Here is a 17,434-nt window from a genome sequence, read left to right as displayed (position 1 = left end):
CAAAGGGCCATGCCCTTAATCAGGACACATCACTGCCACTATAAACTGCTTCCTGGTCTGTATTCCCCACATGGCAGGGAGCCCACACTGTATCCCTGAGCTCAGTAAGTGCTCAGTAAATCCCTGTAGAGTCACAGAGTGGGCAGAGGAATGAGGGAAGTAAAATTCTGTGAAGTCAAGCAAATGAATGAGTAAGGAGAATTAAATTTATGTTTTCCTTTCAATATGTATTGGATATAGGGAAATGGCACCCTTCTTCATTTCAAAAATAAGGTCATGTCTTTATTGAAGATTATATGATTATATTGAAGATATAATCAAGGTGCCCCTTAATCTTTTCTTTCTTAAACCACCCCAAGTGAGCCCTATGTTTAAGTCATAGCAAGCTAAGCCTTGATATCATTCGCTAATTTGGTTCAGTGCAAGAAGCTTTTCTGCATGTTTAGATTCTAATTTACTATACTGTTTTTAAAAATTAGTATCTGATGCTACATTTGTGTTGACTCGAGTATTTTTGAGGCCCAGTTATTTAAGAAACACTTGTTAACTCCTCGGTCCATAGCACAGGGTAGAGTTCTAGTACAGAGGTTAGGGAAGGAAGGATGACCCTTAGTCCCTGTGGCCCAGAACCTTAAGCAGGTCAAGAGGCAAAGTTACCATAGTGAAAGGTGAAACTAAGCACAAATGCAAAACATTAATTATGACATACTGTCTCATTCTGATGCTTATGCAATCCCGATAATTTATCCCTACTTACAGTCCAGAGCACCTGGCTCGGAGATGACAGGAGTTGATGCACACATAGGTAATGACAGACCCAGAACTGGAGCCCAGGTCTGTCCAGTCCTGAGTCCAGATTGTGCCCTGCTGAACTACTCCGTGTCCCTGGTCCCTGCCCAAAGAGACCCAGGGAGCCAGGTGAAAGGCAAGGCCAACCCACAGTGAGTTCACGTGACATCACCCAAGAGAAAGGTCCTCCTCAAAGCCCCAGGTAACCCTGTGGTGCTTAGGGGGTGGGCTCAGATGCACAGCATGATGTCCGACCTGCTGACATGTGTGCACAGTGTCCCTTCAGGCATTTTGCTGGAACAGCGTATCTTTTCTCCCCCTGGATAGAGAAGGAAGAGCCTCCTCCAAGAAGTTCTCCATCTTCAGAATGACTGCTTAGCAAGACATGGGCGTTTTGTCTTTTTGCTCTAATTTTTGCTTTACATCGAATCAAAAGAAATCTAGGTCCACATTAAGAGAAGTGAATTAGCAGTGGGGTACCTTTAGTTTGTTTACCCAGCATAGAATGCCATCCTCCATAAACGGGAATATCAAGTAGCATAAAAAGCCTAGGTGATTTACATTTTCTTTTTGATTAGAGGATTTCAACTACTGTACTCAAGGAAGGAAAATCTCTCCCATTTAGCTTTTGAAGATCAAAGGGGCCATTAAATATACCATATTACCGGCATTTTTTTTCTTTTTTGGTTGAGACCAGGAGGTGCTTTACAAATTGAGATTGTCATGAGGAAAAGGGAAGACTTTATTGGGGGTCAGATGCACTGATTATGGACTAGTCCATGTCCCTAAGGCAGGACCGTGTGTTCTCACCTTTGGCTGAAACGGGCCGTCCTACAGCTTAAAGCACATGTTGACCTGTCTACTGTTTTGTGAGCACCGATCAGACCAACGAAAAGAATACGAACTGGGAAGGAGTTCTGATTCTAAACATTTGGGGGAATCTTTCTATAGTGCATCTGATAAAAATCTATGTAAGATTTAATAGATGGAGGCAGAGACGAGAGGAAAGAAAGAGACCAAGTCATGGAGCCAAGAAAGACTTTATTGGGATCTGCGATTTCCAGGCGAGGTTCCATGACCCCCGGAGTGGGGAGTCAGGGAAGTCGCACCTGGTAGGGAGGGAGGAGGTTCTTTATGGGTGAAAGACCTCCGGTCTGGTCTTGGGAGGGCAGACCACCAAATAAGGGCACTTTAGGGACCTGGCGGGATGGGACAGGTTGCTTCCTCTGTCAGGGTGATGGGAAGCTGGAGCTTCATGATTGGCTGTTTTCAGACCACGCGGACATTCCAGGTCTGCAGGTGGGGGTTGTAGGTGCGCAGAGTCCTTCTCCAACCCACAGCAAAATGGCCACTCTGTCGCCACCTTAAGGTAACTCTTACAATCTACAAAGACAAAATGAAAAGTAAAACCACTTTACAGGAGGATGAACCTATGCGGGTGTTCAGTTGAGACAAATCTTGCTTTCCCCTCACAAAAGGAGCAGATGGAGGAAAACAGCTTCCAGGCAGCAGTGGCTTTTCCTCCTAGATAAGCAGCCAAATGCGTATGTCACCAGGCAGAAGGTGAAATCAACTTTATCTTCATTAGCTGAAGTCCTTAAGGTGGGCATAATAGCATCCCATAAACCAGTGACTCACTGATATTTGTTTTTCAGCTGTTTATCTGGCATTTATCAATGGACTATCCCCCAGTTTTTATTCCATATTTTAATGAACTGGGGTAATTACGACCTTTTTACTGGGGGTTCTCTCTCCCCCCCACCCCTCCCACACATGCGCACTCTCTCCCCCCCTCAAAATAAACACTAAAAACAAACAAAAATGATAGTAAAAGGAAAATTATAGGAGAAAGATTTAAGTATGATAATCGACTAAATATAATGAGTAAATTTATTTTCATGAAGGACTTGACATTTCCTTTCTGTTTTGGGCAGCCAACAGCCGGTGGAGGATAAATATTCAGACCTCCGATACGACCCAAACTGGAAGAGTAAGAAAGAGGAGGGGAGGTTCTTGACCGTGGAGGGCCTGCCAGAGTCTGTAGACAGCTCTACTGAAAATCTGACTTCTGATCCACTGTACCCCTCCAAGGAGACGTCCATGGAACAGAAAAGAAGCCCACAGAGTGTTGCCTCCTTACTTGGCAGTGAATTTTTAAGCCCAAACTATGAGCGTGGTGCCCATCGCAGCCAGCCAACTTCAGAGCTGAGCGACAGCGATCTGGGGGACAAGTCCAGCAAGCTCTCTCAGTACTTGAAGAGCTCAAGTTCACATAATGAGGTTTTTCTGCCAGGATCACGTGGCCCTCGGCGACGGAAGTCCAAACAATATTTCGTGGAAAAAAACAAGCTGACTTTGGGATTACCTACTCCTAAAACAGACTCTTATCTTCAGCTTCACAATAAAAAACGGGGGGAAATTCGCTCAGAACAGGTATGTAAGTGCTACTTAATCTCTTCCCAGCACGGGACTGGAATTTGCCTTTGTTTGAAATGGCTGGAGACCACTTCCTTTGAGATGGTGATGTCATTGCAACCACATGGCTGAGTAAAACAAATGCCCTCACTTCTCTTTGAAGAATCAGGGGAATTATTCCATTAATTCTTAAGAGCAAAAGCAGAGCCACCAATGGCTTACGGTGCTATAATTTAATTATTATATCCAAAATATCTCCAAGGAAACACAGAATTTTTAAAAAATATTTTTTAATGTTTATTTATTTTTGAGGGAGAAAGACAAGTGTGAGCAGGGGAGGAGCAGAGAGAAAGAGGGAGACACAGAATCCGAAGCAGGCTCCAGGCTCTGGGCTGTCAGCACAGAGACAAACTTGAGGCTTGAACTCATGAGCTGTGAGAGCATGACCTGAGCTGAAGTCAGATGCTTAACATCCAGGTGCCCCAAACACAGAATTTAAAAAAAATTTTTTTTACATTTTTTTTTGAGAGACAGAGAGAGAAAGAGCACAATTGGGGGAGGGGCAGAGAGTGGAGGACACACAGAATCTGAAGCAGGCTCCAGGTGTCCAGCTGTCAGCACAGAGCCCAACAAGGGGCTCAAACTCAGGAACTGTGAGATCATGACCTGAGCCACAGTCAGATGTTTAACTGACTGAGCCACCCAGGAACCCTCCCTGCCCCGCCCCCCCCGCCCCACCCCCTAACATAGAATTTTTTTTTAAACTGTCTATTCCACTAGATAAAACAGAGGAATAAACAAGTGATTCTGCATGCTGGCTGCCTTTGTTTCCACTACAGCACTGATTTTCAAACCTCTTAAATGCCCCCAATACATCGGAGGTGACATGACAAACTCATGTCAATAACAGCAACTCGCATACACCAGTTATTCTCAACTTAGGTTTTATATACATATCGGGTGCAGTGGGAGAGGGGCAGGGTACAACATGTGGTTGGTTGGTTGTCATTTTTAATTATCCAGGTGATTCTATTACGTTTCCAACCATGATTGAAAACCACTACACCATCCTTTATTCTGTGCAAATGATATAATTAAACTTTAGCTTTTCCATCTATAAAACTGGAACAAGTGCCCTCCCTTTCTCAGCTGATCATTTCTAGAGTAAATTCTAACTCAGATGATGGATTCAAAATCTATTTCATGGGCACTCATAAAGATCCTATCAGCCCACCTCCTGGCGGACACGTCTGTGGACATAAGAAAAGAAGGTCTGGGGCATCTGGGTGGTTTAGTCAGGTAAGCGTCCAACTTCAGCTCAAGTCGTGATCTCACAGCTCTTGGGTTTGAGTCTCAGGTCAGGCTCTGCCTTGACAGCTGAGAGTCTGGAGCCTGCTTCCAGTTCTGTGCCTCTCTCCTCCTCTCTCCCTCTCTCTGCCCCTACCCTTATTGCACATGTGCGTGCTCTCTCTCTCAAAAATAAACATTTTTAAAAATTTTTAAGGAAGAAAAGAAGGGCTGGATCAGTATATCCACCATCCTTATTGGGGAAACAACTTGAAATTCATTACCTACTAATGTGGAACCATTTTCAAATAAGAAGGAAAGGTTAATTAATATTAAATGAGGATGCCCTTAAACTCATTCCAAATTCAAATTGGTATTATTTAAAGTGCTCCAACCTGTTCTAACCTCCAGGGATTTTTTTTTTTTTGATAGAACAAGAGAGATGAGGTAGATGAACATTCATGATTTTCCCTTAAGTCAGAAAATCCTTTTATAGTTTTAAAGGATTATAGTCACATCCTTGCCTTTGTAACTAACAATAAAACAAAGGAATCAATGTAGTATATTCAGCAAAATTATCAAAACAAACACTTAGCTAAATTCAAACAATTTTGACCCAATTTTAGATCTTAACATAATTTTCATAAAACTTACGTGGAATTAATTTTTGCTTGGTTGCCCATTAAAAAATATAAATTTGGGGCACCCAGGTGGCTCAGTTGGTTAAATGTCCAACTTTGGCTCAAATTATGATCTCATGGTTCATGCGTTCAAATCCCACGTCAGGGTCTGTGCTGAGAGCTCAAAGCCGGGAGCCTGCTTCTGATTCTGTGTCTAACGCTCCCTCTGCCCCTCCCCCACCACAAGCCTGTGCATGTGCTCTTTCTTTCTCTCAAAAATAAACATTTAAAAATTTTTTTATTTAAATATAAATTCAACAGTCCAGTATCCGTGAAAAATGTTTAGCCAGTAACTTCCCCTAGACTAGAACAATATTTTTCATTTATTTTTTAATGTGTTCTCGAAAGAAGCCAGGTTAGGAGAGGCAAATACTAAAGCCAAAGGAAACAGTTGTGTTTCTAATAATAAAAGCAAAAATATCTTTATTATAAACTCTTTAATTGCTGATTTCTTAATTGCTAATTTTTCTTAGTTATAACTTAATTTACAGACAATATTGGGGCAAACTGTCAGTGATCTCATAGCATAATTTTATGTCATGCCAGTGAGGAAACTTCAAAGCATTTTTGGCTCACTCAGTCTTTAAGCTTTAGTCTTAAAGAATGAATTAGTCTTTGAAGTGGCCATTGACCATGTCTGCCACTTTTTGCAGATACAAATGTCAAAGAACTTATTTATTATTAGAATCTAAATTGTTTCTTCATCATTTTCCAACATATATTTCCTTCATCTTACTCCTATTTTTTTATAAAGGATAGCAATTTAAAAATAAACAGGATAGAAATTAGTTTGACCTACCAGTGATATGATACACATAACTTGTTTTATTGACTTGTAGTCGATGGCATAGAATGATGTGTTCAAGTCATTATTTATATATGAAGTATGTGCAATTCTTTCCACCAGTAGAGATTATATATCCCATTATGGGCAAGAACTATACTTTGTATGTAATTTTTTACAGTGTATTTATTTTGAGAGAGAGCAAGAGAGTGAGTGCGCATGAGAGCAAGAGAGGGGCAGAGAGAGAAGGAGAGAGAGAGAGAGAGAGAGAGAAAGAGAGAATGAATCCCAAGCTGCCTCCATACTGTCAGTGCACAGCCCAGTGTGGGGCTCGAACCCAGGAACAGTGAAATTATGACCTGAGCTGAAGCTGGGTGCTTAACCAACTGAGCCACCCAGGTACCCTGCTTTGTACTTATTTCTAATCTTCATGGCAATGAGCCTAACATAGTGTAAAGTCTCAGTAAATATATGGGAAATGAAAACTGACTCTCGGGGCACCTGAGAAACTAATTTTAAAATGATTCTTGGCTTCACTAGACCAACTGACATCTCTGGGTAAGATCCTGAGAACCTGAATTTTTCTTTCAAAGCTCCCCAAGTGATTCTAATATTTAGCCAAGATTGAGAATCTTCATCTAAAGGACAGGTTTGGGGCACATGGGTGGCTCAATCAGTTAAGCGTCTGACTCTTGATTTTGGCTCAGATCACAAACTGTGAGATCAAGCCTAGCATTGGGCTCTGCACTGACAGGCCGGAGCCTGCTTGGGATTCTCTCCCTCCCTCCCTTTCTCTTTCTCTCTCTCAAACTATACAAACACTTAAAAACAACAACAGTGACTCCTAAACATTAGCGTGTGTCAGAACCAAGTGGAGTGTTTGTTAAAACAGATTGCTGGACCTAACCTAGGGTTTCTGATTTAGTAGGCATAGGGTGGGACCCAAGAATTTGAATTCTCTGCCTGGTTCTCGGTGATGCACTTCTGCTATCAGGCCCATTGAGAATCATTTATTTTTCCCTTAAACTTTTTGAAGGCACTAATGAGCCACCGCAGGATCTTGTTAAAATACAGATTTGGGGTTGGTAGGTTTGGAGGCTACTGCTTTAGATCAAGCAGCATCTATCTAGAAGGTTTTCATATTTGAAAATCTGTTTTCTCCTCCTAATTTCTTTGAAAGAAATGACAAATGTCTTACTAGAAATATTAAAAGGACAAATGGCATTTATTGCCAAATGAATGACTAAATGTCAATTGCCATTACAAAGCCAAGAAAACCAACTTCTTAATACATCATGTTTTTGCAAGCATCCCTGCCCATTGAACAAGATAGGATCTTAAGTAGTGTATTGTATTTGGGAAGATTTGCTGGTAAATCTAAGGGGGACCTGCATGGCTCAGCCAGATGAGCGTCCAACTTTGGCTCAGGTCAGGCTCTCACAGTTCATGAGTTTGAGCCCTGTATCGGGCTCTGTGTTGACAGCTCGGAGCCTAGAGCTGCTGTGGATTCTGTGTCTCCCTCTCTCTCTGTTCCTCCCCTGCTCATGATCTGTCTTTGTCTCTGTCTCTCCCTCTTTCAAAATAAGTAAATAAATGAATATTAAAGAATTTTTTTAAAAGAAAATAAATCTAAGAAATTTACAACATTCAAAAAAAGTCAACAGTTTTTTTAAAAATAAAACTCAAATCTGATTAAGTTCAGATGAAAAATAAAACCAGGAATCATAAAGAAAGCTCTGGAAATTAAGAATCATGAGAGAATCTAACACTACTAGATAGTGTATCATAAAGCCTCAATAATTAAATACTAGGATAATATTTAATGCATATACAGACAGAAAAAAATGGTAGAAAGTCTAGAAACAGAGCCAAATTACATATGGGGAACATAGGATGATTTGATATGATTTGATAAAGCAGGATCTCAGTGCAGTGAGGAAACAATGGCTTGTCCAATAAAAACAAATGGGTGGCCATTTGGGAAAAAATGAAGTCAGAGACATACCACCTGTCACACAACAAGCTAAATTCCAAATGGGTCCAATATTTAATTTAAAAAAATTAAGCCATAAAAATACTAGGTGAAAAAAAACCAAGAAAATTCTCCTATAACCTCAAAATGGTTCAAAATGCAAAATCTATAAATGACTAACAAATTTGACTACATAACTATCAAAAACTTGTGCAGGGAAAAAGCATAAGAAAGTCAAAATATAAAGAACAAAGTAGAAAAATACTTCTAATTCATATCACAGATGAAACACTAATATCTCCACTATATAAAGAGCTTCTAGAAATCAAGACCAAAAACCCCAATATGAAAATACACAAAGGCTATGAACAGATAATTCACAGAAAAGCTAATACATATATCTATGAACATGAAAAGATACCCAACCTCTATCATTAGGCCCCAACCTGTAGGCCAGAACAGTACAGTCAAGTTGGTGAGAGAACAGTATAACTGATATGGAAGACAATTTGTTAATATCTCTTTAAACTACAAATACATTTACTCCTTGAAAAAGTAAAGCATTGTGGCTAAGAAAATAGACTTTTGAGCCAAGGTGGTTGATATCGCCACCTGCTAGCTATCTGACCATGGGCAGGTGGCTTACCCCTATGTGCCTCAGTTTCCTCAACCTTAAAAAGAAATAATGGTATTTTCCTCACAGAATTACTAAAAAGATTAAGAAAATGGGTTAATATATGTAGTGTGCTTAGATCAATGCCTGGCTTATAGCAAACACCATATATGTTAGCAATGATTATTGTGGTTTGGTGTTTTTTTTTTTTTTTTTTTTTTAAGTAGGCTCCATGCCTAACATGGAGCCCAATGCAGGGCTTGAACTCACAACCCTGAGAACAAGACCTGAGCTAGGATCAAGAGTTGGACACTTGGGGCACCTGGGTGGCTCTGTATGTTAAGTGTCTGACTCTTGATTTTGGCTCAAGTCGTGATCTTATGGTTTGTGGGATCAAGCCCCATATTGGGCTCTGTAAGGACAGTGCAGAACCTGCTTGAGATTCTCTCTCTCCTTCTCTCTCTGCCCCTCCCCTACTTGCACTCTCTCTCAAAATAAACAAACATTTAAAAGAGAGAGAGAGAGAGTTGGACACTTAACTGACTGAGCTACCCAGGCACCCCAGCAAGGATTATTTTTATTTGACCTAACACATTCTACTCCTAGGCATCTTTCCTAGTTATATATGTGCAGTTTTGAAATAAATCCTATACAGGATTATTTATTTCCGCCTTATTTGTAATAGCAAAAGGTGGGAAACTACCCAAATATCTATCATTTGGGGAATACTGAAATTATAGTACGTCCATAGAGTACATTGTAGCTGTTAAAAAATAGTAAGAATGTTCTCCATGACCTGCTGTGGATAACTTATCAAGGTTTATTATTAAAAGCAAAAGTAAAGGTGTAGAAGAATGGCACATACAATGTAAAAAAGTGCAGAAGAATAAAGATACACATTTTGTTGGGTATGCATAAAAAACTCAATGGAAGGACAGACGGGTCATTCATCATAGAGGGTGGATGGTGGAACAGGTGAGGGCACAGCTTTTGCCTTTATATCCTTTTATAGCTCTGTGGATCCTGCCAATGGATACACAATACACAACATTTTGTAGTAACTCTTGTAACTTCACACCCCTGACTGCTCAGGGTGACCCAAATTGCATTCTCTGCTTTTAATAATGGCTCAGAACAGAACCATTGATTTTTTTTAATTTTTTTAATGTTTTATTTATTTTTGAGAGAGAGAGAGAGAGAGAGAGACAGCGTGAGCAGGGGAGGGTCAGAGAGAGAGAGACACTCAGAATCTGAAGACAGGCTCCAGGCTCTGAGCTGAGCCTGACATGGGGCTCGAACCCATGAACTGTGAGATCCTGACCTAAGCTGAAGTTGATGCTCAACCAACTGAGCCACCCAGGCACCCCATAGAACCATCAATTTTTAAACAATTGCTCCACAATTTTTTTTTTTTGCCATTTTTCATACATTTGTTGATCGTCCATTAAAATGCACTGGAAAGATCACCTTGAAATACACGGGAAGATCTTCATCACATGACGTGTAAAGCAAGGAACTAATATAAAAACCAACACACACTAGAGGGCACCTAAGTATCACAGTCAGCCAGTCACTTTGCTGGTGACTATTCAAGGCTTAACTTTTATTCATGGTTTGTTCAGTGTTCATCTGAAACTCATTAGAATTTGAGTCCCTTTATTATCGATCTACTGTTAAAAGAAAGTTGTGTCTCGAAAAAGGAGCTACCTTTCTATCTTGATTCCAGTGTGGCTCTGAGGCTCTGAAGGCAAAATCTAGCATGCTCAGAAAACAGCAGGGAATGCTTTAGACGTGCTATTCTACTCTTGTCCTCCCTTGGCAAGAAAGTAGATACTTTGCAAATGCAAATAGAGAAACGTTATTCAGCTGCCTATAGTCTCTAAGACAATATAAAGCCCTGTAAGAATCCACAACCCGTTTTGAAGGTCAACATACATTTGTGGCTCTTGCTGAGACAGCAGGTTATTCGCCTAACACACCTTTAATGAGCACCAACTATGTGCTCGGTGCTGTGGGTTGGCATGTAACAGAAAACAAGGAATATAGGGCCAGGTCTTCAAGGAGCTTAACTTCCAGTCACATGACAGAGGCAAGAGACGTGTGACAAAATAATTTCAAGTGCCCATAAAGGCCTCAGAGGATACTAAATAGCTTTGCTTAATAAAATGATGAGGGGGAGCCTAACTGGAATGTTTGGGTGCTTGAGAAGGGCTCCCTGAGGAGACGTTGTCCAAGTTGAGACGTAGACAGACAAGAAAGGGACAACTTGGGAAGCTTCGGTCTGCACCAGGCTTGGTAGGGGCAGCACAATGTCATGGGAGGAAAAAATTAAACCGACACAAAGCACTGGTTTGGGAGTCAGACCATCGTGGCTTATATCCTGGCTCCTCAGTGTCCTAGGTGGTAGCAACTCCTAGACATCTGAGCAAGTGACTCTTTAAACCTCACCCTTTTCATCTATTCAGTGGGGTCAGTGTCTGCCTTGGAGGCTTATTGGGGAAAAAAATTACACAAAGCCCCGGACATGCTGCAGACACGCAGTAAAGGGAAGCTATTATCAACACTGGGCACTGCGAAGCCACCGCAGGGAAGGAAAGGAATGCCTCTGGGAACAGGCCCTTCTAGATAGCTTGTTTTCTTTATTCAGGTCACAGTGACTCAAAATGAAAGGGATGGGACTTCAGGTGGGATAAGAAAGTATAGCTGAAAGGATAGCATTTAAATGCCCTGCCAGCCCAGTCTAAGGTAGGACTTCCGGAAGACTGTCTGCAAAGCGGGTAGGTGAAGGCACACTTCACAGCTGTCGTGTTGTAGGTCAGATTCTGACTCTCAGGGTGGTACACAAGACCCCCTCCATGACCTAGCCCCTTCCTACTGCTTCAGCCTTATTATTATTATTGTTTTTTTATCATTCTCCCCCTTGCATCTTCTGGGAGCTTGCAGCTCCTGGAACCCAGCGTCTCCCCTGTGTTTCTGGTCATGCTGATGGACAACTCTTCCTTGTCCTGTTTGCTTAGGAAAACTGTACCCCCCTCTTGCAATGCAGTTCAAAGGCCTCTACCGGTACCACAGGCTCAGGACTCCTGGGATGACCGAATAAGTGACTGCGTGTGAAAGCCTTGCAGGCTCATGTTGCCCTACGTATTTCTTACTGACATTTGCTTTGAATGTAGTCTCCTACTAGATAAGAAACGTCTGGTTGTCCAGAAAATGAAGCTTTGCCTTTTGATGATGATGATGATCTTTTTCTAAACCTATTTGGCTAGAAACATAGAATTCTCTTCTACAGAATTCTTCCACTTGGATGGCATGTTTGAGTCTCACCTCTTTAGACTCATAAAAATGCCTCTTCTACAAAGTAGGTTTGGTTGGTTTTATTATTTTTTTTCTTCTGCCCTGTATGACCACAAGAGCACTTACTTACGACCACATAATTTAAATTGAACTTTACGGGTTTTTTTCAGTATGTTGCTTAAGGCGTCTTTCTGTGCACACCGTTTAGCACTTGGTCCGGGTACTGATTGTGTGATCTATAGAGTGGCACTCCATTAACTCAACATGACTGATGAGGAATCCATGAAAAGAGAACTTTCCCATGTAACGAAAGCATGCCCTTTTCGAAAACCAGAAGCTTCACCGAAGTAATCATGTCTCAGGACAGCTTTCACAAGTGTGCCCGGCATGCCCCACCCTTCTTTGCCCTCTTCCCCAGGCTGTATGGCGTGGCTCTGTGGTAGGGTCCCATGGCAGGGGAAGAAGGATCCTCCGCCTCTTTGTTAAATGCCCCAGCCCGCTAGGCGTCTGGTTATTTTGCGGCTGTCAGTGTATCTGTTCTTCAGGGGCTTTTGGCCCCGTGGCAAGCATAGTAAGGAGTCGGTACCAAGTAGTAGCTGCTACAGTAGAGACATGTGTGGCCCCAAAGGAACACAGAAGACAAAGTGCCTAAGTCTGTTAGGGGAAGTCAGAGAGGGCTTCATGGAAGAGGTGATCATTAAACAGATTCTTTAAAAAGAAGTAGAAGGTAGCAGGTGGTGGGCAGAAAAAGTACTAAGGCCAAGGGAGTGATGTGCAATGGTGTAAAAGCAACGAGAGGAGGCAGGGGCGCCTGGGTGGCTCAGTCAGTTAAGCGTCCAACTTCAGCTCAGGTCATGATCTCACAGTTTGTGGGTTTAGGCCCCGCGTCAGGCCCTGTGCTGGCAGCTCGGATCCTATGTCTCCCTCTCTCTCTACCCCTCCCTGACTGGTGCTCTCTTTCTGGCTCTCAAAAATAAATAAACATTAAAAATAAATTTAAAAAAAGCATTAAAAAGATGCTGTTTAGGTAGAAGCCCACTGGCATAGTGGGAACCTTTGGGATATAGGTCAGGAAGTGGTATTTCATCAGTTAATCAAGTAAAGTGGCTGGGGTGCCTCACTGGCTCAGTTGGTTAAGAATCCTACTCTTTTTTTTTTTGAGAGAGAGAGAGAGAAAGAGGGAGAGAGAAACAGAGCATGAGCAGGAGAGGGGCAGAGAGAGAGGGAGACACAGAATCTGAAGCAGGCTCCAGGCTCTGAACTAGCTGTCAGCACAGAGCCCGATGCAGGGCTTAAACTCAAGAACCATGAGATCATGACCTGAGCTGAAGTCAGACGCTCAACCGACTAAGTCACCCAGGTGCCCTAAGGATCTTACTCTTGATTTCAGCTCAGGTCATGATCTCAGTTTCATGAATTCGAGCCCCACATCGGGCTCTGGCCTGGTCTAGCAGAGGCTGGTTGGGACTTTCTCTCTCTCCCCATCCCCACTTCTGCTCTGCCTCTCTCAAAATAAATGAACTCTAAAAAAAGCGGTTAAAGCAGCTATGAAAAATGATAATCTGAAATAGTTGATTTTCACTTGAAGTGTGTAAACACATTTTAATTCATCAAGGCCTCTTCTGTCTGTGTGTATGCTTCCTGCGTATTGCATTGTCTTTCCTGCATCAGTTTCAGAGCAAAGATTTATACTTTTGATTCCTTAAAAGCAAAGGGAAACTTAAAAAGCCTAGGATCTAAGAAGATAATCTTTGATTTTTTTTTATAACTATTTCCCTAACCTTGTACAGCTTTCCCCCCACCTTCCTTGTTATTTTGCCTTTTGCTCTATTGAGTCATTCTAAATTATTTTAGTTTCCATGTAAATAATGACTCATTGTTACACACAGGTTTCTCCAAATAATCTAACCTTCAAATGAATTGTATAATTTCAACAACAGGTATAACAGAAATCAACAGGTTTGCAAACAAATGTTAGAGACTGCTGGTAAGCATACAGTTCAACTCGTGGAGACGGAAATACTAAGGTGTCCTAGAGAGCCACTGGCCAGCCACGACCTTAGGGTGTGGGCATCGGTTGGGGTAGCTTTTTTTTTTTTTAATTAACGTGTATTTTTGAGAGCAAGAGAGCAGGGGAGGGGCAGAGAGAGAGAAAGACTCAGAATCCGAAGCAGGCTCCAGGCTCAGAGCTGTCAGCAGAGCCCGATGCGGGGCTCGAACCCATGAACTGTGAGATCGTGACCTGTGCTGAAGTTGGACGCTCAACCAACTAACCACCCAGGTGCCCCAGGACATCTTAAAGAAGGACTCGTGGTGATTACTTAATCCAGTAAGTTGAGAAGACAGATACTTCCGTGTTGTGCAGGACTAGATTGTGTGGATGGGAGTGTAGGTATTTAGACAGAGAAATGGGCAGGTGCCCTTCATGCAGGCCCTTGTAGGTCATTGTAAAACAGGGGCTCTCAGAATGCGGTCCCTGCACCGGCAGCAGCAGCATCACCGGGGAACTTACTAGAAGTTCAAATTCTTGGGCCCCATCCCATACTTCTTGAATCAGAAACTCTGGTACTGAGGCCCAGAAACCTATTTTTTTTTTCTTAATTTTAGAGAGAGTGCACACACAAGCAGGGAAGAGGGGCAGAAGGATAGGGAGAGAGACTCCTAAGCAGGCTCCATGCTCAGCGCAAAGTCTGACATGGGGCTCCATCCCATGACCTGAGCTGAAACCAAGAATTGGACACTCAACCCATTGAGCTACCCAGGCATACCCCCCCACCCAGGAATCTGTTTCAATAAATCCTTCAAGCGATTCTAACACATGCTCAAGTTTTAGAATACAGCACTAAGGAGGTATGCCTTTCCTCTACATAATGTGGACTCATTGCAGGATTTTAGTACTAGAATAATTTGAATTCTGTGGCCATCAGAGGTCTCAAGTCCATATCCTTAGTTGTGTTATATAAAGTTCAGGCTGCTGGGTAATCGAACACATATTCTCTCACATGTTCTTTAAAATAGTTAATTGCTTCATTTATTTGCATATATTTATTAAGAGCTTATTATGTGTTGGGCATTGTCTTAGGTACTTAGAATACATCACTGAACAAAAGACAAAAATTCCAACCACTGTGGGGCTAACTTTCTAGCAGGGAGAGACGGACCATAGATAGTGCAAGGGAGAGAACCAGAGCAGAGAAATAGTGAGTTTGGGGGTGGGGGAAATTATGGTTGGAAAGAGGTCAGGAAGGAGGGGAGAGAGTGCATGATACAAATATTTGAGGGAAGAGTGCTCCTGGAAGAAGGAACAGCACATGTGAAGTGTAAAGGGTCAGTGGTCCTGCGCCGAGCGAGCAAGGGAAAGGGAAAGAGTCCTCTACTTTGCACCTTATTTTGGTGACAGTTGGCTACCTGGCTATATCATAAACCACAAATTGACAGATAAACAAGTAGCTTCTATGTACTCTAGTGTCAATGGAGAGTTCAGTGCTCAGTGTGGATAGACCTTTTCACTCAAGCAATATGTACAGACCATGTCTGTGCCAGGCACATTCAAGGTCACCCGGCAGCCCCTGTGGGTCGCCCCACTAGAGCTGGGACTTATGGTCCAGAGGGGAAATGAGCCTAAGGACCAAAGTGAGATTTGTCACAAAAGGGAAACTACCAAGTGCCAAGGCCGTGAGCTCAGGTGCATCTATTGTTAGGCACCCTCTGAGGAGTCAAGGAGGGCTTCCTGGGGGAAGTCGTATTTCAGCCAAGGCTGGAACAGAAACAGTGAATGGGATTGGTCAGAATAAGTGAGGAAGAGGGGTTTTCCCCGCAAAGGATGGCCTATGTGCAGACCAGACGTAATGGTGCATGTGGCCCAACCACAGAACTGAGAAAATACGGTGTAAAAAGAGCAGGAAGTATAGGATGCAGGGCCTTACAACCTTTAAAGATTAAGAGCAATGGAAAAGCACTGAAGGTTTTTTCTTTTTAAGTTTATTTATTTTGAGAGAGAGAGAGAGAGAGAGAGAGAGTGCAAATGGCGGGGTGGTGGGGTTGGGGTGGGTAGAGCAGAGAGAGAGGGAAAATCTCAAGCAGGCTCAGCACTGTGAGAGCAGAGCTGGATATGGGGCTCGAACTCCCAACATGACCTGAGCTGAAGTCAGATGCTTAACCCACTGAGCCACCCTGGTGCCTCACTGAAGGATTTTTTTTAAAGTGGTGGCTTAGCATAATTAGTTTGACAGTTTTATTTATTTAAAAATTTTTTTAACATTTATTTATTATTGAGAAACAGAGAGAGACAGAGCATCAGCATGGGAGGGGTAGAAAGAGGGGGAGACACAGGATCCAAAGGAGGTTCCAGGCTTTGAGCTGTCAGCACAGAGCCGGACGCGGGGCTCAAACCCACAAGCCGTGAGATCATGACCTGAGCCAGTCAGACGCTCAATAGGCGCCTCAGTTTGGGGGTTTTTTAAACTGCAGTGTCTTATAGGGAGAATGAGTGTAAAAAGTAATAGACCTAAAGGTCTCAATGTCATCAAATTCTCATTGAGCACAGCCACAGCAGACTCTGGACTGCCATGCCATCACCCGTTTTGCTGGCCACACCCAAACAGAGACAGCGGCGATGCTCACGCTCGCAGGGGGACAGACACAGAGCATGATGTATTTGAAATAGGACAGAATGAATGCAGCAGATTGCTCATTAGCCACATCAACAAACGTTCATTGAATCCTGAGATTATACCCCAAAAGGAGGGATTAAATAGCACACGTGTTGGAGTGAGGGTGGACAAACACTACGTTTGAGAAATCAGACTCCTTGGCCTGTTTTAATTTGGGCACATGCTAGTTGTTAATACCTTCAAGGAATAATAAGGAAACTAATAAATGAATAGTGGGAAGGAAGCTTCCCGATTAAAAAACAATAATATCAAGGAACAAAGGAGCCAAAACAAACTTCCAGTGATTGCGGGACTTAAGGCGAATATGCTTTTTAAACACGATTCAGCGTGTGCCCGTGCAGATGTGCTAATTCACATACCGCTCTTGGTAAAGCCTCAACTTTTTTGTGCGGTGCCCATTCCCTGCGGACCTGACGGGTTTCTTTGAGAGCGAGCGAGCGAGCCCCATCCGGCTCAGTTGTACTCAATCTGAGTTGCTCTCCTTCCCACAAACCCTCACTTCAAAGCAAGGAACATAATGTACAATTTTTTAATGGCTCTAGACCCAGGCACTCAGGCTCTCTGCTCTGCGCCTTACCTCAGTGTAAACACCTAATCAGGATTGCCTGCGCTTCCTCAATAGTAGCCAAATGCAATTCGAGAACCACAAGCCTTTGAAGTCCTCCCAGCAAAGGCCGGGTTTCTAGTCTGGGATAATGACAAGCCGTGATTGCTGTCTTTGTTGTATCTGTTCAGTGGAGAAGCAATTATAGGCCCCAATTTAACAGAATAGACATTACGCAGCTTATGATGCTCAAAATGCAATTTCATTTGATCATTTTCTCGATTTGATTGGTATTAATAGAATGGTTCACAAAAAAAAAAAAATAGCTGGCAGAGGTTGTGTCCCACTCCACTTTCAAAGAGATAATGTAGAAGTATGCTTTA

The 17,434-nt window shown here is 42.5% G+C and overlaps 1 protein-coding gene across 4 annotated transcripts in view; it reads left to right on the top strand.

The window, feature by feature from the left end:
- JHY (junctional cadherin complex regulator) overlaps positions 1–17,434 on the top strand; it is a 56,323-nt gene that overhangs the window by 12,351 nt on the left and 26,538 nt on the right. For all 4 annotated transcript variants that reach the window (XM_029957162.1, XM_029957163.1, XM_029957161.1 and 1 more), the window contains exon 3: positions 2,724–3,222. In XM_029957162.1, coding sequence (XP_029813022.1) covers positions 2,724–3,222 — 499 coding nt within the window. The remainder of the gene's footprint in view (positions 1–2,723; positions 3,223–17,434) is intronic.

Source organism: Suricata suricatta, chromosome 11 (assembly GCF_006229205.1).
Source record: "Suricata suricatta isolate VVHF042 chromosome 11, meerkat_22Aug2017_6uvM2_HiC, whole genome shotgun sequence".
Taxonomy (NCBI): Eukaryota; Metazoa; Chordata; class Mammalia; order Carnivora; family Herpestidae; genus Suricata; species Suricata suricatta.
This window is presented reverse-complemented; position numbering and strand designations above follow the sequence as displayed.